Source organism: Balearica regulorum, chromosome 4 (genome assembly GCF_011004875.1).
Source record: "Balearica regulorum gibbericeps isolate bBalReg1 chromosome 4, bBalReg1.pri, whole genome shotgun sequence".
Taxonomy (NCBI): domain Eukaryota; kingdom Metazoa; phylum Chordata; class Aves; order Gruiformes; family Gruidae; genus Balearica; species Balearica regulorum.
The window spans coordinates 38,792,820-38,816,639 of NC_046187.1; the positions used below are offsets into that span (position 1 = coordinate 38,792,820).

General features: G+C 37.0%; 1 protein-coding gene across 6 annotated transcripts in view; it reads left to right on the forward strand.

The window, feature by feature from the left end:
- Positions 1-23,820, forward strand: part of KLHL2 (kelch like family member 2) — a 60,942-nt gene that overhangs the window by 30,747 nt on the left and 6,375 nt on the right. For 5 of the 6 annotated variants that reach the window (XM_075751820.1, XM_075751816.1, XM_075751817.1 and 2 more), the window contains 8 exons: positions 5,783-5,945; positions 16,986-17,095; positions 18,549-18,665; positions 19,700-19,849; positions 20,750-20,867; positions 21,515-21,712; positions 22,474-22,575; positions 23,520-23,648. In XM_075751820.1, the coding sequence (XP_075607935.1) occupies positions 5,783-5,945; positions 16,986-17,095; positions 18,549-18,665; positions 19,700-19,849; positions 20,750-20,867; positions 21,515-21,712; positions 22,474-22,575; positions 23,520-23,648 (1,087 nt within the window). The remainder of the gene's footprint in view (positions 1-5,782; positions 5,946-16,985; positions 17,096-18,548; positions 18,666-19,699; positions 19,850-20,749; positions 20,868-21,514; positions 21,713-22,473; positions 22,576-23,519; positions 23,649-23,820) is intronic. The other variant, XM_075751819.1, reaches the window with a different exon arrangement.

Consider the following 23,820-nt stretch of genomic DNA (forward strand, 5'->3'; position numbering starts at 1 on the left):
GACCATTATTTTCATTTCCTTCTTCCATAAGCTGTGATAGTAAGTGAAGGAGTTTAGTTTGCTGAAATTGTTATTTAAACCTTAGTAATAGGGGTTAAATATTTTTTGTTCAACTGTTTTTCCTCAATATTTGTTTTGTGACAGGCATTAACATAACTGCTCTGTGAAACTGATTTCATTTTAATGTTGTAACTGAAAATATGGAAGGTCTGCAATTAGCAAGGATGTAACTTGCTCTCCTGTGTGCTTCTGTGTTGCATTTTACTGTGTTTGGACTCTCACACATCTGCTTTCTTTAGCTTAGTCTTTTTCCTAATGTTACAGATTTGTTCTTCTGTCCATGTGATTAAAAAATTTTTTCTATTTTAGACAGCACATTATTCAGTTCTCTTGGCATACACTGCCTTGATTTTTATTGGCTTATTTGCTTGCAAAGTACTTTGTGTTCTGAGAAATTTTGGGTTTATGCATGCTGTGGAATCTTGTTCTCAAAACCTGCAGTAGGTTCTTTCATTATTTTCTTATTGGCATTGTACTGATATTGTTGGTGGTTATCAATTTTAATTTGGGTGAGAATTCATGACAGAAATCTTAAAGAATTTCTAGGAAATTTAAAAATAGTGGAGATGAAAATATTACCTTAAGCATCTTCATACTGCAGGTAGCACAATATGTTCTGGCCAGGAAAATCTATCGGTACAAAGAGGAGTGCAAAGATAATAGCATGGATTGATATAAAATTAGTGAATCAAATTGATTTAAATCAGCAGGCAGAAAGCTTTAATCAATTTAAATTTCACTTGGAATTGAACTTTTTAAAAGCAGGTCCAGTTAAAGCAGGTTGAAGGGCCTGTCCACTCTTGTCCTACTGCTATGCATCTTGTAAACTGAGAGTAGATTTAGATTAGATGTTAGGAAGAAATTCTTTACTATGAGGGTAGTGAGGCACTGGAACAGGTTGCCCAGAGAGGTTGTGGCTGCCCCATCCCTGGAAATGTTCAAGGCCGGGTGGGATGGGGCTTTGGGCAACATGGTCTAGTGGAGGCTGTCCCTGCCCATGGCAGTGGGCTTGGAACTAGATGGTTTTTAAGGTCCCTTCCAACCCCAACCTTTCTATGATTCAAGAACAGTCTGGCTCAGTCTTCTCTACGTTCCCATTAGATAGTTGTAGGTGGTAGTAAGATCTCCCCTTTCTCTTCTCTTTTACGGCTGAACAAATTTGTTTTTCTTAGCCTCTCCTTGTAATATCCTATCCTCCAGCCCTCTGATCATCTTGGTGGCTGCTTCTGCTGGACTTGTTCCTCCATTCTCAACTAGCAGGACAGGTACTAAAAGCTTATGTGTTGCATGAAGTGAAATCAACTTGTGGGAACAAGGGGATGTGCGAAGGGGAGTGTAGTACTGAACTTTGTGAAGTGCATGTACTGTGAAGGGATGCCTGTTAACTTATCTGGCAGCCTTTGGGTAGGATGAACTCCCTTGTTTGGTGTGGAGGCTCCTCTAGGACAGATTCTCTGACCAGCTGTTTATAGATTGTCCATGAGAGGTGTTTAATGTTGGGTATAAAATTTACTTCTTTGAAGATACTTGGTGGTACATGTATGCTATGTTTTGATTTTGCAGAGAGATACAGCAATATACTGAAATCACAACACAAGCAAAATATAGCAATTGCAATATACATTTGGATCACCATGCAAAAGTGATTCCCATTGCCAGTCTGTATGTCCACTGTCAGGATGTTGGGCATCCCCAATTCACTAGGAAGGAATACGTGAGAGAAAGCCAGCTCAAACGTGTTGCTCTCTTCAGAGTTCTTTCTGTTGGTTGGTCAGCGTTTATACTTCGTGTTGGGCCAAGCCACACATACACTCCTCCCCTCACTGGTCTGCCTAGCTGGGGAAGACATTACACTTTCTAATTATCTCAGAGAAGGCTGTTTACACAACCTGATGACTCACTGGTACAGCCATATATCTAAAACAAAGTTTATCCTCCAGTCCTTCTTGTGTTGAAATGAGTTCAGCTTTCTTTATGCTACTTGTTACTCATTCCTTACATTTCTTCCCTGAGCTCATCTTCTTTGAACCTTTTTCCATTGTAGGGGCTTGTTGGTCTGTCACACAGGCTCTATCTCTCTGAGACTGTTGTAAACATGTTCCTTGTGAACTGGTGGGTCACGCGTAACTGGAGAGGTGCCTGCCTGTATCAGCTGCTCAATATGCATATGTTTTGGTCACGTGAGTAAACATGTCCAGCTGGACAAGGGTGAACAGAATCATGATGCTGTCTGGAAAAAAAGAAGGAGAAAAGCTGGAGGCATCAGTACCCTCAGCCCTCAACATACTCTTGGCACGTATCTGAAGGACCACAAGAGAGGGCAGCAGCCTTAAATACGGCTTGATGATCTAGCTGAGTTATTTTGAAGGGCTTGAATCTACTCCAGTGAAAACAGCATCCAAGTTTAGGGCCCTAAGTGGATCCCTCCTGACTATGCAGGTGACCCTGCAGGTGGATTTTAAAATGAATACTTGTGCCTGGTCACAGTCCTTTTCGTCTCAGTGGCATTGGAAAGGTGTATTTGGCATGGTGGGTGCACACAGCTTTGGGAATAGGAGTGTCACTTCGGGAAGGAGAACCAGGAGGAGATAACCAGGGAACAGTCTTCAAAGACTTGTAAGGGTTAAATGATCTGCTCTAGGAAATGTAACAGTCATTCCAAGATTCGTCACCATGACTTTGACACAAAAAAGGGAATATGTAATTTCTTACTTGCAATCTGTAATAATAATATGTTCAGTTTCTTTGATGATAAAAACAACCACTGCTGTGGTGAGGATACATTTTCATAGAATAAGCAATTGGAGATTTCCTCCGCATTTCTTGCAGTACAAAACGGTATGCATATTAAAGTGTTTTGGATCTTTAAAGGAAAGTTAGGGTACCCTCTACTGGCTATTTTTGGAAATAAATCTGAGCTATAGCCTATCAGTTTGGGAGTCAGCAGCAGTTAAACTTAATCTGTACTGCAGTTTTAATATAGGGTGGGGTTTTTTTAATGGGTTTGAGATGAGTGTGGGTTTTGGTTCCCCCTCCTCCCGATGGTTTCAGCAGAGTGAATGTGCCTGCGATGAAACTGTATTTTTAAACGCGGGTTGTTACAGCTTCTAGGCTAACAGTTCTATAGGTGCAAATGGAAATAGCTAGATGTTATCCCAGCTCTTGTTGCCTAGTAACCAAAGCCTAATGTATAATTTCAGTGGCATAAATTTGATGCATTTTGCCTCTCTTTTCCTTTTTAGTAGCAGAATACACATAAATATACTTTGATTTGAATGTCTTATTGTCTGATAACTAAAATGTATTGAAGTCTGTAACTTTACAAACTCAATTACAATGATTTAAGAGCTGATGTAAATTTCCCATAATGAAGAGTGATCTTCTAGTTCTTGTAACATTGCTTTACTGTTCGTATGAGTGAGTGTCTCAGTGTGACTGTGCATACAAATCTTAAATTCTTTTCTGCATACCATTTTCAAATTTCACCTTTCCATTTCGTTCACTGATTTGATAATGATTTTACATATTTTTTTCTACTGAATCCATTTCAGCAGTAAAGGATTGTTCTCAGAGTTATTTGCTCAACTATACTAATAACATGCCTAAAATTATCTAGGACTGTATTTGAATAACTATTCAAGTTGTAAGCAGATGTGAAATGTTTGCTTCATTGGACAAGTTGTGTAAATAAATACTTGTGTTGGATTTCTAGCCTTGATTTCTGATATAATTTCTGATATAAATTCTGATGTAATTTCAATTCTTATCCTAGAATTCACTATCAAATGAATTATCAACTCGCAGTTATAACTAATCGTACTGCAGTTCTAGTAATAGGAATTACTAATATCTTCATATTTTCATAAACATGCTAAAATAAAATGAGTTCACTGTACTGTTTTAACTTTGTCATTAGTAACCTTTAAGCTTACTAAATTTGTTTTGAATTGTGTGACTTTATCTGACACTTGTGCCTATTACATACAGATCTTCTCCATTTATTTTATTAGACTTACTTGATATTTTCAAGGATTATCTAAGATTTAAACTAGGTTTTAGTTATTTAGCTTAGCAGCAGTCTGTATCTCAGTGCAATCACGTTTGTGTTTTTCCTTCATTTCTTTCATTAACAACTGATATTCAAAGCAAGCTTTTGTAAATATATGATCCTTCTTTTTTTGCTGTCTGTGTTGATAGCCAAATGTGTAAAACAGAGGCTATAGTGGATTAATGTGTCAAATTAGGCATTAATATCTTGAGGATCAGAAAGATGGTTTTCAAGCAAGCTTCATGTATGGCAGGCTGAAGGGGGAGGAACAGCCATAAATAGTACAGTGGCACCAAAAAAAAATGAAGTTTAAAGCAGACATTAGCTTCACAAGCTTGTGTCACCTGAAGTCCTTTTTGTTTTAGTTTGGGTCATAATTGTTGGTTTTATTTCCAGAAAAAAGTCTAAAGAGTAGCTCTTTAGAAGCCAAGTAGATATTTGCCATCATCTCTGTAAGCATCTGTTTGATTCTACAGACAATTATAAAGATTGAAACTTCTTCCAAAGAGCAATTATGTAGAAGTATATTCTGCCACTTTCAGGTAGTGTTACACAGATTTTTTAAATTGTTTTACTCTGCTCTTCCAGCTCTCTTTTTATTCTTCCAGTTTTCTTCTTGTTTGACTCTCTTTAATTCTATCCAAGTAATTGTTTAAATAAAAAGCATTAACAAGAGTAGTGCAGCCATTGTCTTTGGTGTATTTTTTACTTGCTTATTATTGATGAAGCCCTTTGGTATATGTTTTCTCTATATGTAAGTCAACAGTTGCAAGACTTCTGTGTTAAAATCTTGCCTGTTGTCATCCAGTGAAGATGCAAGCTAACATTAATTTTGCACTTGTCATTAAATCTTATTAAAATAAATGTCAAAGGACAGAAAGTGAAAATATTGTGAAGAAGAAATTGTAAATAGCGGTATGAGATTTCACTCAAAGGCACTATTATAATTCACCTAAATTTCATGTTTAAGTTTTACTCAGCAAATACAATATGTTATACAGGTCTTTAAACTCTTACTTTTTGCTTGCTTTGTGAAAGTTGAAGGACAAATATGTCATTTACGCTAATTCCTTATTGATACAGATTTTATAGAATATTTTACATGCCCAGGCTTTTAAATGCCTGAATTGTCATTGATCCAAGAAGGTCACAGTTTGTTTTTTGGAAGCTGAATTGAGTCCTTACTGGAATCAGTTGCATAAAGATGCTTATTATTGATGCTAAAAAATAGTACAGTGTCTAGTGCTTGCATGCAAACAAGATTTACATTCTATCATGGTCTAGAAAACTTTTATTTAAAGAAATATCTACTGCTGAAGGTTTGGAAATGAGATGTAATTATGGAGTGTTAGGAACAGTAAGAAGGGAACTTGTGAATGAATATTGGGAAAAGTTTGTGAAGTGTGAGAATTATAATCTATGAAATGATTTTCCAGTGAACATGATGGTAGAAATTTTGCTTGTTATTTTAAATCTTGAAAGGTATTTGCAGGGAGGTAAAATCATATTAATGTTGGGGTTTAAGTTCTTCAGTTGCATAATGCTGCAGTTTTCCTCTCTTAGTCTTTTATTTCTTAACGGATTATTTTGTTTTCTTTATTAATATTGAGAATACTCTTGTCTAAGCTCAGAATTATTTGAATTAGGGTATTAACTGCCTGTTACTTCCTACAGGTACTGCTCCCAGCAGCTGGTCTCTTGCAACTGCAGGATGTGAAAAGGACTTGCTGTGAATTTTTGGAATCCCAGCTTCATCCTATCAACTGCTTGGGGATTCGTGCTTTTGCTGACATGCATGCATGCTCAGATCTCTTGAATAAGGCCAACACATATGCAGGCAAGTTATCATTAGTATAACGTATGGCTTGATATTTTTGTGCATGGGTACACACATAGGGGTTTTATGTCCACCCAGCCCCGCCCAAAGGAAACCGAATTTTATCCAGGATATTGCAGACAGGTATCTTCTGACAGAGAGTGCATTCGATATGAATGTCTTTAGGAGAAATAAAGTTTCCTGGCTGGAGCACAGTTAGAATAAGCACAAAGGTGCAGCATCTTCATGGCCTATCAGGGCCATGCAGAGTCCAAGCAATTTGTAATCCAGAAAGAAGCTAGCTTGCTGTTTAAAATTTTGCACTGTCACTTAAGGTAGAAAAATCGGGAAAGAAGAATTAAAATTCTGACAACTGCCACAAGCCAAAGTCTGTAGGAAGTACATGGGGGAAGAAAGCAGACGAGGGCATGGGGTAGGCTATCTGTATCCCCTGTACTGCACTGGCTAAGAAGCAATAAATATGCCATGAGTGTTGTGTTATCAACTTGTTTTATGAAAATCCTACTCATCTAGCCCAAGACATGAAATTTCCTACTGTAAAGGTTACCTGTAGTTTCGTTTGTCTGTCTTGACACAAAGTACACAGAGGTGCACATTCTAACTAATCATATAGCTCAACCAACAAACTTCTCTTTTCCTTGTAAAGAGCACTTGCCACTGGTTTGTTTCTCATTTCTTCCTGAAAAAAAGTGTTCATGGAATTCTTAATCTTATTACCGGAAGTCCATTGTCATGGTTATCTTATAGATATGAAGAACACAGTCTTTAAGAGAACTGGCTCATGTCAAGTCTTGATGTTTTTGAAAATTAGGTTCTTGTTTCGCTTGCTGTTGTGAATGAAAAAGCAATTCTAATTATGTGGTAAAGTAACAGTAGTACTACATGGGGGAACAAGGGAGAATAAATATTCCCTTTTTCTTGATGCTGGTGAGGCCTCAGGTGGAAAAAGGCTAAACTGAACTTTAAGGCAGACACAAACAGGCTGAAGTGAATCCAAGGAAGTCTAATGTGAACATATTAAGAAAACAGATTGACCTATGACAAACACAGCGAGAGAAGAGTACTTTCAGTCAAGAAACTAAAATGCTAGGAGGATGAGAAGGAATGCAAATTTTCCTGTGCGTAAAAATGACTGAGAATGAGTCAGCTTAAATTCTGAGGTATTTTTTAAAGTTGTTTCATATATTAAGGAAAAAAAATCTAACTGCAAAAGTAACACAGATGAGGCAAGCTGTCTGTGGAAGTTATGGACTCTCCACTGTTAGGCAGCTGTAAAAAAAATCTGGTTAGACTAACTTCTGATTTAGATGGATCTAAATCACATCTGTGTGTAAAACTAGATGATTTGAAGGTCTTTCTAGCTTACATTTCTATGATTCTGTGAAGGCTAAAATACTTTTTTCCCTTTATATTCCAAATACATTTTCTGCTGTTGAAAATTGATATACATGTAGTTTCAGAGAAAGTATTACTAAATATTTTTAAAACCTTCTTTAACTCCTCTTGATGCCAAGAAAGGTTGCATAATATAGATTACTAAAAAGTAAACAAAATATTGTGTAAGCTTGTAGGTTTGTAGCATAACACTGTAACCAAAACTAAGGCTTTTAATTTGTTCAAGTAGCAATGATGTTACTGTTCTTTTGTGTATAGAGTGCCTTGGGGTTATGATGTTTGAGTCAAGCCTGAAGACGTTACGCTGAGGCATTACTTTTTAATAGAAGCTTTTTGTAGTGAACAATCTCCCTCTGCCCCCGCCGCTTTATAGGGTTTAACTTAGTAGCCTGCAAAGTAGTATATTTTGATTAGAGCTTTGGCAGTGAATGTTCAGAGTAGTACAAGTGTATTTGGAAATTCAGAAGTCACGAGTTGTCAGAGGTTGAGAGTGACTCTCAGGTATACCTCTTTCCATGCAGGTTGCACTATCTGCCCAGTCACAATCTTTTCCTGTCTTTTCAGTGTCTCTTGGATGTTTCATTTCTACTTCAGGTTCAGCAAAACTGAATTGCTTTCCATCTAAACATCTTTTCCTTCTCCCTGTCTTCCTCTGTCACTGGTGACTTCAGTGTTCTCCCCGTCATTCAGGTTCGTAAACTTGACAACTTTAACTCTCCTCCGCCTTTTTATCTCAACTACTCACTTGCATATTTCTCTATTTTGTTTCTTCCCTCCCTACCAAATCTACTCTACATCATGTTTCCTTTTTGCTGCAATATAAATCTCTCTCTGCCATAACTTCCTCTCTGTCTGCTAAGGTCATTTTACTATTCTTGCAATGTTCCTTTTCCCTCCCAAATCAAATTCCAACCTCTCATCCTTGGCTTTTCCAGTTCAGCAGAATTACCCTCATTTGAATCTTTTATTTCACATCTCTCTCTACTACTTTTGTGCTCAGAACTAATGTCCTCTTTCCTTTGTAATCAAACCACCTTCCATTTCCGTCGGATTCCTCCAGAAAGCACTTTACTCATCTATGCTTCCCTTTTTGTCATCGTATTCTTGGAGTCCTGCTGGCCCAAACCATGAGCTGCCAGCTCAACTCCTACTGTGTTTTTGCTGTATCTGTGTGGTGAAATTTAAAGCAATGCACACTCTGTTCTTACTCTTGAGATGAATATGCTCTGCGTAGTCAGGGTGCGAGCTACTTCATTGCATTGCACTCTCTGTGCTGCCTTCCTTAATCCATAGTGCTCTGTCGGGCTTAGCACGAGAACAATACAGAAAAGAGAATTAAAACCAAAATATCCTGATAAGGCTGCAGAAAAAAACCCATATGATTTGTACTGCTTTTCACAACTTTTCTAAAATGTACAGTGACCAATTAGCATTGCTAACAATTAGTTCAGAGTTAAAACTGAAGGTTTTACTGAAATAGAGCACTAAGTGTTTCAATTTGTATGTCTAGGTCCAAATAATAGATTTTTTTTTTATTGCCTTGAGTAATTTTAGACCTTATAAAAAGAAGGATTTTGATGAATGCTTTCAGTTGCCTTAATTCCTAGAAAATCTGTTTTCCAGTATAGATTTTTTTTTTTTTAATCCATTTCCAGGAGATTATAGTATCTCTGTCAAGAATGGATGTTTCAGGAAAAAACTAGAAATGCAGCAAACTCATACGATCAGGTGTTTGTCATTAGAATCCTTGGTTGCTGTCTTCAGTGTGAAACTGAGGTATACAAATCAAGCATACTCAGAAGTTTTAAATCCAATGAAATTGCATTAAAATTATTTATATGTAAATTTTTTTAAAAAAACCCAAACTATTCGGGTTGTTTTTGAAAGTACTAGCTTCTGTAATGCATCCCTTACTCAAAAAGTTCTAATGTGTATATGACCGACTTTGTGATAACTGTATTTAGACAATTATGCAAAAGATTTTAATTAAATAGTTGTCTTTGAGTAATACAACATCAAAAACTATAATATTTTTGACTTTTTATGCAATAGGAAGCAAAGCTTACATTTATTAACTAGAGTTAATGGTCAGATATTTAAAGTTTTAGGGAACACGTTTTGATATATCGGTTGCTTAACTTTGAATTTTAAATTATTTTTTCTAACTTCTATTCTGACTATGTCTTAGTAACTTCAAAACTACTTCAATTACTTCTAAACAATCTTTGCTCAATTTAGTAGTTGAAGCTAATGTTTACGTAGATTACTTTCTAGAAGTAGAAAGTCTAAGGCCCTGGCATGACCTTGAGTGCAATATTTGCTTGAGAGCACAGGAACTGTGTCCAAGTTGTAACCCTCCCTCCTCTCTGGGTCATTTTGTTCAGGCATCCCTTGCTGTTCTCGGAGAGACTCTGCAAGCAGGATGCAGACAAGTGGAAAGGAGAAGGAAGCTATTTGTTGCTCCTAGCTGGGACTTGTAAGCTACTAGGCTGAGCACTGGCATGCTCAGTACTCCTAGTCAAAGCACCCAGGGAGGAACAGTTGGCCTTCGTTTCTCCTTGGAATGGGCTGATGGTCAGTCTTGCTGGATTTCTGCCTGCCCACTCCCTGTTTTTGCTCTGTACAGTTTTATACCTTTTCAGGTCAATGTTTTTCCTCTTGAATTTTCAAGCTTCTTACTGCCTGTGTCTCAGCCATCATACTTCTTTCCCCCCATGTTCTTATCTCACGTAGTTCTTTGTACTTTGTCAAGGCTGTTCCTTACAACTGAAAACATGTTCTCAAAAGTCTGAGCCAAAGATATGTGCCTGTGCCATTTCAGAATTAGGCCTTGTACCACACACAGCTGAACTCCCAGGAAACAGAAATTTTGGGATTTAGGCTCCAGAAACTAGAATGAGTACAGAAGAGGATTATTAGATCGAAACAGCAGTGAAAATATTTCCCTGCTAAAGAAAATGAAAAGCATTTGGATGTTTAACTTCTCCCAATCTTTATTTTGTTACACTTGCTATTTTATATTTAGGAAAAACAGGCAGGGAGATACTTCTGCTAAAAACCAATGATGGCATAAAACCAAATGAATGCCGATGTAGATCAGAAGTTATTAGAAAAGTGAAACTTTAGAACTTTCTTCCAGTGGGAGTGAAAACCCAACTTTCATTAAAATAGGAGTTTCATAATCCTATGGTGGGGTTGGTCCTCCTGTAGCATAGTCTAAGACTTCTATAATTTTAGAGAGTCATTTATATGCGTTTGACACCTATGGAAAGATCTGAAAATAGTGGACAATTGATACAGATTACTTGGAATGAGCCTCTGTTGCAATTAAATTTTCTGAGATGCTACTTGTTCTCGTGATGTTCCAGAAAGCAGTCCTGCTCCGGGCCTTGTTGCACTTGCAGTGTCAAGGACTGCATATAGCTGAGGCCTCTCATCTTCCTTGTGTGAGGATTCCTGTGAAGAGTATGTGGCCTGAGTGCTGCTGGTCCATCCTCAGTTTTAGTCTGGGAGTCTTAGAGGATGTTCACAAAATGACAATTTTTCCTGAGAATATGGTGCATTTTATAGTTGTTGTTATGTACAACCTGAAGATAGATTGATAAAGTCTTTTAATGAAGAGGTGTATGTTGTCTTGCACTAGACACACACTTGCTCAGTGCTTAGGCCTTGACATATTTCTTAGCACCAAAGAAGAATAACGTACTTCCGCTCACCGCATAGGCCGGTATGGGGTTTGGAAACATTGGATTACCTGTGGAAGAAGTCTTTTGAAAACCAGCTTTACACAGCAAACCTCCTTGGTTTTTAACATCGTGGTGAAGAGGCATTGAAGAAACTTTTGATAGGGAATCTGAGCATGTGTTGTGAAGCAAGGATTGCTGCGTTGTGCTTAACTGTGGGATACAGTGTTCTTGATTTTGGTGCTCTGAGTGTAAAATTTTGAGCCCTGACTAGACTTGGAAGCGTGCATGTCTTCTGTAGACTTATTCTTGTGTATGTTCGCATGCATGAGATTGAAAGGATGTAGTTAGCAGAATCGTTCTTACGATTCTATTCTGAGTAGCAACGTCTGTTGCTACGCTTCTGTTACCTTGGCTGCTATGAATTTCATGGTGTTCTCGAAAGCAGTTATTTAAGCATAAAAGTAAATCAGATTTAAAAAAAAAATTGATTCTGCGATGTTTAGCTTCTGCTGGTTCTCCAGCTGGCACAGAGCTTGTGTCTATCCCTCTGTAATAAGGCTGGGGTTCCTGCTTGACCAGTGCCTTATGTTAGGCCATTAGCAAAGACCTGTTGTCCTAAACCAAAAAAATCACAGTGTGACATTGTGAATTGAAGCAATAAAAACTAATTCTTGCTAAATATTTTTGTTTCATCAGCTTGAGAAATCATCATTGTTCTTTTAAGTGAATATAAGGCTTAGATCTTTCCAAGCTCTCATGCTCTGATTGCTCTAAAAAAGGGGTTATCAGTTCAGAAAGAAGCTACATTTCTGGAACGTTCTAGCTGGTTTTGTAGCTGTATCACATCTGAAAGATGCAGACCCTCCATCTAGTTTATTAAAAAAAAAAAATTATCATCTGTTTTGTGGAATAGAAATAGTTGGCCTAAACAAGACAAAAGACACTTAGGAAATTTCCTAAATTTCATTGTGATATTTTGTTTCACACACTACTATACATTGGATTACTGTCATGAAAATATTTAGGGAATATGAAGGTTTTTTCCCCCTTTTCTAGCTGCAGCCTCTGACACTGATAAGCTCTGGTCATGTTTTTCATACGTGTTAATATGACTTTGGGAAGACCTTTGGGTGAAGATTTCTGAAAGTGTACAAAAAGTTAGATTTCTGGAAATGGATATTAAGTGTCATCAGCTGCTAGAACACCTTAGAGAAATGTTAGAAAATGACTGAAGCCTGTTAATGATGGAACAGTAATTTAGGCAGTCTTCAACAATGTCATACATGGAAATAAACACTGACAAAAAACACAAAGGAGAAGATGGGTTACAGGCTTTTATTTTTGGCCACCATGATTCTCTGGAAGGCTTTTAATCTGAGGGAACTTCAGCAGTCCTTTGCTTCTGTGCTTGTTAATTCCATTTAGTAAAGGTAATTAAGCCAGGAAGGTGTGACTGTAGGAATATATATGAGTGAAATAGTGTTTGTGAATTACCACAACTGTTTGTAGCATAAAATGTCCTGTGTGGATTTCAGATGTAGCTTTCCTTCCTATGTAATTGAAAAATATAAAGTTAGTGTCAATGACTTGTGGTCAGCAAGACTCTGCACCTTTTGGATAGAAGAGGTAGGTAAGTGCTTACTGCTGCTGTGTGCATGTATAATATGCAGCTCCATAATGAAAAATACCAAAAAGCAGTACACTTTCAGTTCCTATTATCTTCCTGTGCTCTCCACGCTGGCATCGTTTATTGTACTTCCAAGCATTTTGTTACTAGCTCCTTTCATGTTGTTAACTTCCTTTTTGTCCTTTAAGTTTGTCCCTGAAGCTGAAGTCCCCATCCTACTGGTACAGGGCAAACAAGGACAGATCTTTAGCTATTCAGACAGAAACTCTCTCTATCTGTTGTGAAAATGTGAAAATCTGTTTTTCATATGCAGTTGGAACAGATATTTTAGAAATGTCTTAAATGAAAGGGATTTTTTTTTTTAAAGGCAAATTTTAGTTTTGATAATACAGAAGTAGGATTCTAGTTGCTTAGGAAGTGGGAATTTGGGAGCCAAGCCTCTGCAGCTCCTTAGCCAGCTTGTTTCCAGGCTGCCTGACTCTGGAGCCAGTTGGCTTCAATGTCTGGGTAAAGTGGCAAGAAGTGAGGCAAGATTCCAATACAAATTTGTCAAAGTTGCACACTGTGTGGAAAATTCTGATTTGGAAAAAATAAGTGTTTTTTTCTATCGTGAAAACTTCCAGCCAGATAGTTCTATCTGTGTGCTTATCTAGGAGATGTTCATGAAGAAAGTAGTGTGTTATCTAATGAAACAAATAAAACCCAAGCTAATTTGAGATTTTGCAAGGGACAGATGCATGAAATATTTAATCATGTCATAAGTTTCATGATGTTTGATGTGAATAGCTCCACAAATTATTGAAGCTTTCAGGATGTGAGCAATAATATGGGATAATAAAAATCCTAACCCAGAAGGCAAAAAAATACGCACACCCCCAATACTGTTTTTTCTCTCATAATTGTGAGAAAAAGAGGATCTAAGTGGGATTTTTGGAACTCTTAGAACTGAATCATATTATTTCAAAGATGCAGATATCCTTCTTGTTAAATGGAAGAAAAAAGTTTGAATTGCATAAGCATTATTTTTATATATAATAAAATAAAGCCTTCTGTCCTCAATACTTGAACAGCTCTAGATAAATTGCCATTGGCAGATTTAATTGGTGTTTTTGCATTTCCTTGTTCTTTTTCAGTTTCTAATTATTTTGAATAATCCATTTAGCTGTAATTTCAATTGGCTTCTGCCAAAAAGGTTATCTATCAATCAGTTAAGATGGTCTCCGTGACAACAAGAGATCTGGTTCTTAAAAGACAAGTGACTTCACCTTACCTCTTTTTTTGATGACTAAACTTTAGATAGCAATCTACTCTCCTATTTATCTTTTCTCTGTAATTCATTCAGCTGAGGATTTTTTTCCCCAGGTGTTGCTTGAGAAGTCTGTGGCTATTGACTGAGTAGTTTGTTTTAATTTCTCCTTTTTACCTACTCTTCTTTCTTCACTTGGCCCCATGCCTTATTTTATGCTTTAAGCACAGAGGCTGACTTCCAGTAACATAGTCTTAGTTTTTTGTTCAAGTGCTGTCTATTTTTTTCAAATTTTCTTCCACATTTCTCTTCCTAGCATGAAGACAGCCTCACATTCATTGTATTACTTTTCAATTTTTAATTCTCAACTTTCACCCTTTTGGTTAAGGGCTGCATCTTTTCCTTTTTGGAGCATGTCATAAATCTAAATCACCTTTTTTTTTGAAATAGAAGGCTTTTGTATAAAAGTCTATAAAATCAACTGGGTATTTCGAATTTATGAAGTGTATCCTGCTGGATGCGATCCACTGTTGGATCGGCTTCCTCAAGGGAAAAAACAACAAGGCTTCTGAACCTCAGATTTGTTTGAGATTTGGATGAGTGTTGCTTCCCCTCTCTGCTTGCTTCCTAATTCAGCTTCTGAGTACAGTCAGGCATGCTGTTTAGCGGCACTGTCATTTGAAATTTTGAGTTTACCATAAAACTAATTTATGCGAATTACCTTTTCAATTTCTATTTGCTATGTGCAAATAGTAAAAGTGAACAGTAAATGTACCTCTCAGAAAATTCTACCTCAGCTCAAGAAACTACATATTTGTAGTCTGACAAGCAAACACATAAAGATTTGTAAGAAGTGGAAGAGTAATGGTGGTGTTATAAAGATCAATAGTATTTCTCCTTATCCTTTCTCTCCCCCTGGCTCAAATACTGCAGAAAGTACCACCCATCCATCTTAAGAGTGTGCTGCAGAATTGGAGGGACTTGTAATGAAGTTGACTGCATGAATGGAAAGGCTGGTAGAATGAGGGAGTGAAAAAGCATGACTGTCCACTTTAAAGAGAGATGAAGGCTAAGAAGGAATATAGAATAATGCATGATTTTGACTATACAGGTTGCGGCTTTCCCCATCATTGTATTCAGCATTAGAACATTGGGACATTAATTGAAAACTGATTAATGGTAAACTGTGCTAAGTTTAGGTGCAGCGCTTTTTGTTCAATGAGAGTGTAGGATTATTACTATAGGATGGTATTAAAGTCAAGAATTTAACAGGGTTCAAGGGGACTGGGACTGTATCTTACTACAACATTGTTTAGTGAAATGTAGTTAAGGTAAAATATCATCCTTGTGGCTACCAATCTCTAAACTTTCATGATTGAGACCTTTATGGGAGGAGGTTTTATTATCATGCTTTTCATATATATTCTTGGACTTTTGTCTGAAACAATTTGTGCTGCCTGTTTCAAGGAATAAGATGCTGAACTAGGTAAAGGACAAGAATTATACTGTGTTAGATTTATCTTTTTATGTGCTCTAATCTTTAATACAGGGCAAACAAGCTGTTGTACCCTGCAAAGTTGACCTGAAATATTTAGACTTCTTGATTGGAAGCATTCGGCATTCTTCAACTTTTTTTTAACAGCTTAAGGCAGTTTGTCAAGCATGGAGTCTTAACTATAGTAGCACTAGTGGAGTGATAGAAAAGGCTTTTAAAAAGTTCTTTAGTTTGAATATGTTTGATGACCTTTTTATTCTAATTGTGATTGAATTCTTAAATTTCCAGCAACAGTTGTTCCTTCAAACTTCAGTTAAGAATAGCTAAAGAGGGGAAAAATAACAGTTATGTAGATGGAGCTACTTTTTAAGCAACTGAACGGCTTAAAGCAATTTTAAGGAAGGGAGAGGACAACTGAATAACTTAACGACAACTTGATAAAGAAACATGCCGTATGTTAAAAGAAAATGACCAGTTCTACAACGAAAACATTGAATTTTGTCAAGTTTGTTTACTTTAGGTTGCAGCATTAAAAAAAATGAGGACAAATTACACATCTAGAGATTGCGATATGTAATATTTTTTATGACAGTGCATCCAGAGAAGGGCAACAGAGCTGGTGGAAGGGCTGGCAGGCATGTCCTATGAGGAGCAGCTGAGGACCTTGGGCTTGTCTAGTTTGGAGAGAAGGAGGCTGAAGGGCAACCTCATAGCTCTCTATGGCTTCCTGAAGAGAGGAAGCGGAGAGGGAGGTGCTGAGCATTTCTCCCTGGTACCCAGTGATAGAATCCGTGGGAATGGCTCAAAGCTGCACCAGGAAAGGTTCAGACTGGACACTGGGAAGCATTTCTTCACCAAGAGGGTGGTCAAGCACTGGAACAGGCTTCCTAGAGAGGTGGTTGATGCCCCAAGCCTGTCAGTGTTTGAGGCATTTGGACAATGCCCTTAACAACATGCTTTAGCTTTTCTTCAGCCCTGAACTGGTCAGGCAGTTGGACTAGATGATCGTTGTAGGTCCTTTCCAACTGGAATAGTCTATTCTTCTGTCTGTGTAGTTATGATCTATTCTATGACCTTGGAGAAGCTCTGAGAGATCCAACAGAATCTAGACCTGTTGTTTGATTTGACCTACATTAGACTGCAAAACTGCTAATTAGTTCTAATGAATCAGCCATTGTTACGTTGAACTGCAGGCTTAAAACATGTTTGCCAACAGCATTGAGGGCATATTCTTTTTTCTGGATTTTTTTTGCCATATTTGTGTGTACAAAGTTAGCAAAATAAGATTTAAATAATTGTCAAGGACAAGTACTGAGATGAAGCAATGCTGAAAATGTTAAAATGCTGTGATTGCTACTTTTAGTATAATGTAGTGGTTTAATATTTCAATTATTTTAAAGAATCTTTAAATATAAAAGCTGTCTGTGAGACCAAGCTTTAATCTATATAAAATGTTTTAAGTTAAAGTATTGCTTCTAGATATGCATGCATATTGACTTGTTTTCCTTTATTTTTTTCCTCTGCTGCTTTAATGCTTGTTGTAGGACATACTTAGCACTGTATGTTAGAGTACTTTTTTCCCTCCAAACAGAACAGCACTTTTCTGATGTCGTACTTAGTGAAGAATACCTCAATCTTGGTGTAGAGCAGGTGTGCAGTCTTATATCCAGTGACAAACTCACAATTGCCTCAGAAGAGAAGGTAAGACCATCTGTATCCCAGTGTTCTTTTTATCCTTTTGGATGAGAGAGCAAGCTTGCTCTTACTGCTGTTGTACACTTGTTTGGATGTGTTCTTTGTTTCCTTGGTGAAATTAGGCATGTATTCTGCTCATGTTTAAAGGATTTTTTGCAAAACTGTTAAGGATTTTTCCCAAAAATGTTGTCAGTTTGATGTTGAAAATTAATCTCAACTCTTAAAAATCTCAAAACTGTATTAAATTACATAACCCTTTGTTCTTTGAAAAAAAGGGAAACGTAATTGAATGGAAATTCCTTCTTATCTTCAAGCAGAACAAACAGAACACATGCTGTGAGTCACATACACAGGAGTTTGGTTTACCAAGGGACAGCTGACTCAAAAATAGTAGTTTGAAGAGCAAGTATATGCTGTCTACTAACTTTAACATCAGCAGTCCTACAAAGGTATTAAAACTCTGTAGGTATGTATGGGCTGTATAGCCTACCTGAACAAATTTGGGTTGCAGAGGAGATGGCTAGGTAGCTTGGTATAACCAAACTTGAGTTTAAATATGTGTTGGCTCACCTTTAGCTAGATCTCATTCTTTTAAAGCCATTTTTTGAACCTCTGTGATCTTCAGTGGGCCCAATGCATCTCTTTGAGCATCTAATGGGTTTAAGGATGTAGATGTATTCATTTTGAGCTTTTGAATCCAGTTGTGATCAATTTAAAATATGTTGGTTTTTTTGTTTTTTTCCCAAGGAGCATATAGTTGTATTAACAGCTCTGTTGACATGAGGCTAAACTGTATTCAACAGCGTGTTTGAATACTGATTTGTATGGTTAGGTAGTCTTTTGTGTTAAAACCTTTTTTTAAAACTTTGATTCTAAGAACTATCGGCTTAAACTGCAACTAGTGAAGTCATGTTGCTGTTCCTATAATACCCTGAAGGTCCGGATCTATTGCTTTGGTACATGTGATGCTGCTTCTATGGAGTATAATTAAGGTTTTAATGCTCTAGTGTATGATGAGCTGCTGTGCGATAGAGGAGAAACTAGGCTTGGGATTGCTTCTCCTAGTAGGTCTAGGTGATAAGTCATTTGAATGATGATGTGGCAGCTTGATTCTCCAAGAAAGGAAGAAAAGTATGAGGATTGTAATATCGCTGCTGCTGTGTTGTTTGTTTACCTGGTTTTATTGGTTTTTCAGCATCAATGAAATTACAGTGTGTGTTTTGTCAATGTAGCACAGCTATCCTTGAAACACCAGTAGAGAAGTGATATAAAAAGAGACTGGCTAATGCATCTTCAGAATTTTGTAGTGGATAAATATGGAAATAATGGGAGCTGTAACTGCTGTTTTCTTACACTAGGAATTTTAGTATAAGCAAAAGCTATTTTTGGAGGCACACTGATATTTTCATACTTACAAACTTGTAAGTGAAGGGACTCGCATTTGTTTGTTTTCTGGAAGGTGTTTGAAGCAGTGATAGCGTGGGTAAACCATGACAAAGATGTAAGGCAGGAGCTAATGGCACGCCTGATGGAGCATGTTCGGCTGCCTTTGCTTTCCCGGGAATATTTAGTTCAGGTAAGCAAAAAAGGAATACTAATTCTTCTGCACGTGAGCATTTCTGTTTATTTTTTTTTAATGCTGGATGGATAATTTTAAATTTAAACAAAAGTGTAATGTAGTGTGTTGTGGATTGTAAAATTAAACAGTTGCTGCCACATACACACGTGCATATGTGCATATGCACACAGAGTCAAAAGAGGGATTGACACACAAAGGATGAGATCTAGAAGTAATTTATTGGTTTGGCTGACTACTTGTCATACCACACTAGTAATGTGAATGATGTAATTCACTGAGATCAGGTTAGCTTTCATTTGTAATACAATCTTTCTTACAAGATTTATTTTCATAAGTGAATTTTCAACTTCAGAATCATATCTATTCTTTAAGTTGATTAGGAATTAATGACAAAGGAAACATTCCTTTACCTCATTCAGATACAATATTTTTTTTTTTCAAATTTTATAAGATCACTTTGAATATTTGGCCTCAGGACAAATATCTAAGATTAAAAATATGAATTTGCTATTAACATTGGTTAGTAGCTGTAGTAGTAGCTTGGTAGGTGTTCAGAAATTCTGGTTTTGTGATACGAGTTTCCTCCACTTTGGGTTGATTTGGGTTTGTGGGGGGTTTTTTGTTTTGGTTTGGTTTTTTTGGGGGTTTTGCTGTTGTGTTTTTTATTGTTGTGGGGTGGCTTGCTAGTTTCTTAAATGAGTCTCCACTAGTCATCCCCTCCTTAGTGTTCTGTACTCTTTGTATGTGAAAAGTCAAGAAACGTGCGTGATTGTAAGAAAAATGATTTACCTTGCCTAACATTGTTTGTTCCACTTACTAATTGAGAATCAGCATCTGATTTTTTTTTCTTTTAGTGACTGCATATTGCCATCACATAAATTTGTGTCTAACTGCGGTTAAATGACAATCTAAAAAACCAGATTAATCTGCATTTGAGTGATATAACACAAACTTTATTACACTTCAGATTGTGATTTGTGTTTTACTTCCTTAACATGCTCAGACCTTGTTAAACTTCTATTAATAAACAGAGAGTTGAAGAGGAAATATTGGTTAAGAACAGCAGTGCTTGTAAAGATTACCTCATTGAAGCTATGAAGTATCACTTGCTGCCAACTGAGCAACGAGCACTGATGAAAAGCACTCGAACAAAATTGAGAACGCCTGCTAGCCTTCCAAAAGTAAGACCTTTATTTTTCCAATGTACTTATTTCTTCAAACTCCATTTTAAAAGATTTCACGAGAGCATAACCATCACTTGGGCTATACAAAAATTTTTTTGTACCAGAATTATTTATCACAAAAATATAACAAGTGATTAGCTTTACACTCCATACTACTTATGAGATAGATGTTTCAGTCTCCCACCTACACATGCCGCTACCACTACCTGCCCTCCCAATAAATATTTTTAGTTAAGTGCTTCAGCATTTGAGAAATATACAATTATGGTGAAATAAGCCTGTTCTTTTTTTTTTTTTTTTTTTTTTTTTTTTTTTAAAAAAAACCTCAACAAAATAAAGACTGAAGCTTCTGAGTTCAGGCGTTTTATTCAATTTTTACTTAAATATTGCCTTTCATTTATTTTAGGGGAAAATAAAACGAGCATTAGATATCATTTTCCCAAAGAAGTAAAGACATTTTCTCATAGTACTAGTATGGCAACTGCAGTAATGGAATAGGAGATTCCATTCAGCAGGTTTAGCACATTTCTGAAAGGAACCAGCTAAGGCTGTTCTGTGATGGATGGTCACACTTCCATTGAACTTCATCTCCTACCTGAAGTCAGAGTAGGATGTGAAGATACAGCAGGATCTGCCGCGTTCGCGGGAGCTCTACGTAGATTCTAATTGCTTCCTGCTTTTCTACATCAGATATTTCCTTGGACACAATAATTATAAATTGCATGCGCTTCTAAAAATTGAATTTTGCCTAGCTTGCAAGACTCGCATTTCTTATTCAGCAGAACCATGTTTTAATTATTTCTTGTACAGAAGCTTGCTTTATTTTTTAATACTTTTTTTGCTTTTTCAGGTGCTCTCGTCTATGCAAATAACTAACAAATATTATCTCCCTTTTAGTTGATGATGGTAGTTGGAGGACAGGCACCAAAGGCAATTCGCAGTGTTGAATGCTATGATTTTAAAGAAGAACGCTGGCATCAAGTTGCTGAATTGCCTTCCAGAAGATGTAGAGCAGGTAAATGATGCCTAATTTTTTGTTATGGTTGGTAATGTTTCAGAATTTAGGCATCTGTATAAAGCATCATATGTTATTTGAAACAGTACTTAAGATATTTATCTGACAAGGGCTAAGCCTTGACTTCAGTGATCATCCTTAAAATTTGAATTACTTGCTAATCTGGAACAATACAAGTTTGATAACTTGAGCTTAATTTGTGCTTTGGTTTGTAATCTCTAGAATAAACTGCTTTTGGTTTGTAATCTCTAGAATAAACTGCTTATTACTTCAAATAGATACAGAGGATAAATACATTTAAATATTAATGCATTATAACAATGAGTAATTTTACTATTAAAATACCGTATTATTAAATGAGATGAAGGAATGTGAAGAAGTGACTGACTGATACTAAAAATGTGAAAATGTGATCTTAAAGCAGCTATCTAAGCAAGAAGAAATTCAGCAAGCATGATATTCAGAAATGTGAGCTATTAGTAACAAAAAGTGTCAGAATTTCTAGTGCTTAATCTGAATGTCAAAAGCCTGAGAGTGTAGTGAGTACTGCAAGTTGTATCAAGTATCTGCATACTTAAGGCAGTATGGAATAAAATTAATTGACAAAGAGACCAAACCGCTCTTTCCTCCTCGTTTCCCTGCTCTAGGAATGGTGTACATGGGAGGCATGGTTTATGCTGTTGGTGGTTTCAATGGTTCTTTGAGAGTTCGCACAGTAGATTCCTATGATCCAGTGAAGGACCAGTGGACAAGTGTTGCTAATATGCAAGACAGGAGAAGCACACTGGGAGCAGCTGTATTAAATGGCCTTCTTTATGCTGTGGGAGGATTTGATGGGAGTACAGGTATATTTGCCTTTATACACTGCTGATTAGTTTTGATGACTCTTGACATAATTGTATCAAATTTGAATGTCTCTTTCCCGGTAGCTGTAATGAAACCAAGCATGAGGGTAGCCTGGCACCTTGTGGTGCGGGATCTGCTTTAGTGGTCACCGAACAGTGGACTCTTTGCTCCTGTCTAAGAGTTCAGGCTTAACGACTAGTGAATCTTTCACAAGTTCCCTTTCAGCATTCCTTCTATAATCTGAGTCCTTGACTCATGGAAGATGTGAGCAGAAAAATTACCTGGTCTCTTTTGTCCTGTTTGCGTATGAAATATACCTCTGCATTTTCATGTAGTGTAAATAGGATTACAGACAGCTTTCTCTGACCTGTGGGAGGGCTTTGGACATACACTGTTCATTCTCTTCACAGATGCATCAAGCCATTTGTGCAGAGATGATCCTTTTCCTTAGTAACTATTACAGAAGCATACGTAGGAGAGAGCATTGTGACTCAATTAAAAAGAAAGAAAAGAAAAGAAATCCAGGGAAGAATTTTTCAGAGTTCCACAAAAGCTTTTATCAACTTGTCCATTTTCAGACACCAAGAATGGGTTGACTGTAATTAGCTATCTAAAGGACATCAGTTGTGCCTTTTGCACAGTAATTAACAGCCCTTAAAATGAAATAATTTGAATTTTCAGATATGAAGAATTTTCCGGAGGGTAGACAGTATGTTGCACCTAGATTTATAGAGAAAATAATGTTATATTGTCTTCATAGGTTTATCATCAGTTGAAGTTTACAACTTAAAGACTAACGAGTGGTTTCACGTAGCTCCAATGAACACAAGAAGAAGTAGTGTTGGCGTAGGTGTTGTTGGAGGTAAGTTGGCAAATGATATTAAAAAGATAAGGGGAATACAATCATTTACCCTACTACATTTGCTCACTTTTGAAAACATACTTCAGATTTATGCTTTTGATCAACCCTGTAATTCAAATGGTATGAACAACACATAATCATTCTACTTGGTTTTGACGAGCTTTTAGCATAGTAGTTTTAAATTTTTTTCAGAGCTTCAACTGTGCCTGAGGCCGACTGAGGAAAAGTTTGCTAAGCGTGCATGCTCTAGGTTACGCATGTCAGCAAAGCTAGAAAGCCTGATTACTGCAGTGATGACCTTATAAATTGATTTTCAGTGATGTAGCACTGCAGTATTGTCAACTCTGTTATCTGTGGCTGACTTTGGTGGTTGCATGCTGGGGATGATCTCAAGGACAGTGCCAGGAAAACTGCTGACTTTTGAGTCAGCTTGGTGGCGAATAGCCTGGATGTTGCTTGCACAATGCAGACCTGGACTGGCTCTTGGGTCTTAAAACAGTTTTAGGTGTGTGTTTTAACTGCATAGGAACCGCCGCTGTTTCTGATCTGAAAATGTAGACTACACAAGTAATTTTCATCTGAATTTTTGATGTGTCTAGGAAGCCAATTTGCAAGCTTCTGATGTTGGACATACTTGAATTAGCTTGCTTTTGAACAATTCTTAATTAAAACCAGAGGAAAGTACCTTTGTATTTCAGCTAGGCAGTTTAGAATCTTTCAACTTGCATCGTTCCTGTTAGATACTGGCTGCCTTTTACTTCCTAAAAATGACAAGAACTATAGCGTGCTATCTTAAACCATTACAAAATAGAAGCTCAATAACTGATTGCTGACAGGTACTGATTAGTAGCTAATTCAGAGAATGATGACTTCCCCTCAGCCTGTGTACCAATATGGTCTGTGTGCATTAGAAATTTATCGGTTTCTGGTGGCTACCCTTCTAGGTAAACTGTATGCCGTTGGTGGCTACGATGGGGCATCACGTCAGTGCCTTAGTTCAGTAGAATGCTATGATGCCAATACAAATGAGTGGACCTATGTTGCAGAAATGAGCACTAGACGGAGTGGAGCAGGTGAGTGGACAAGAATCAGCTCTCCTTGTAAAACTGAAACAAATTTATGGGTTTAAAATGTATCTAAAAATATAAAAGGTAAGCTAAAGTCTGAGTCTGATGGAATGTGTTAGTCTTAGATGGCTGATATATCACAGGTTATAAATACAAAACTGTCCTACAGAGTAAGATT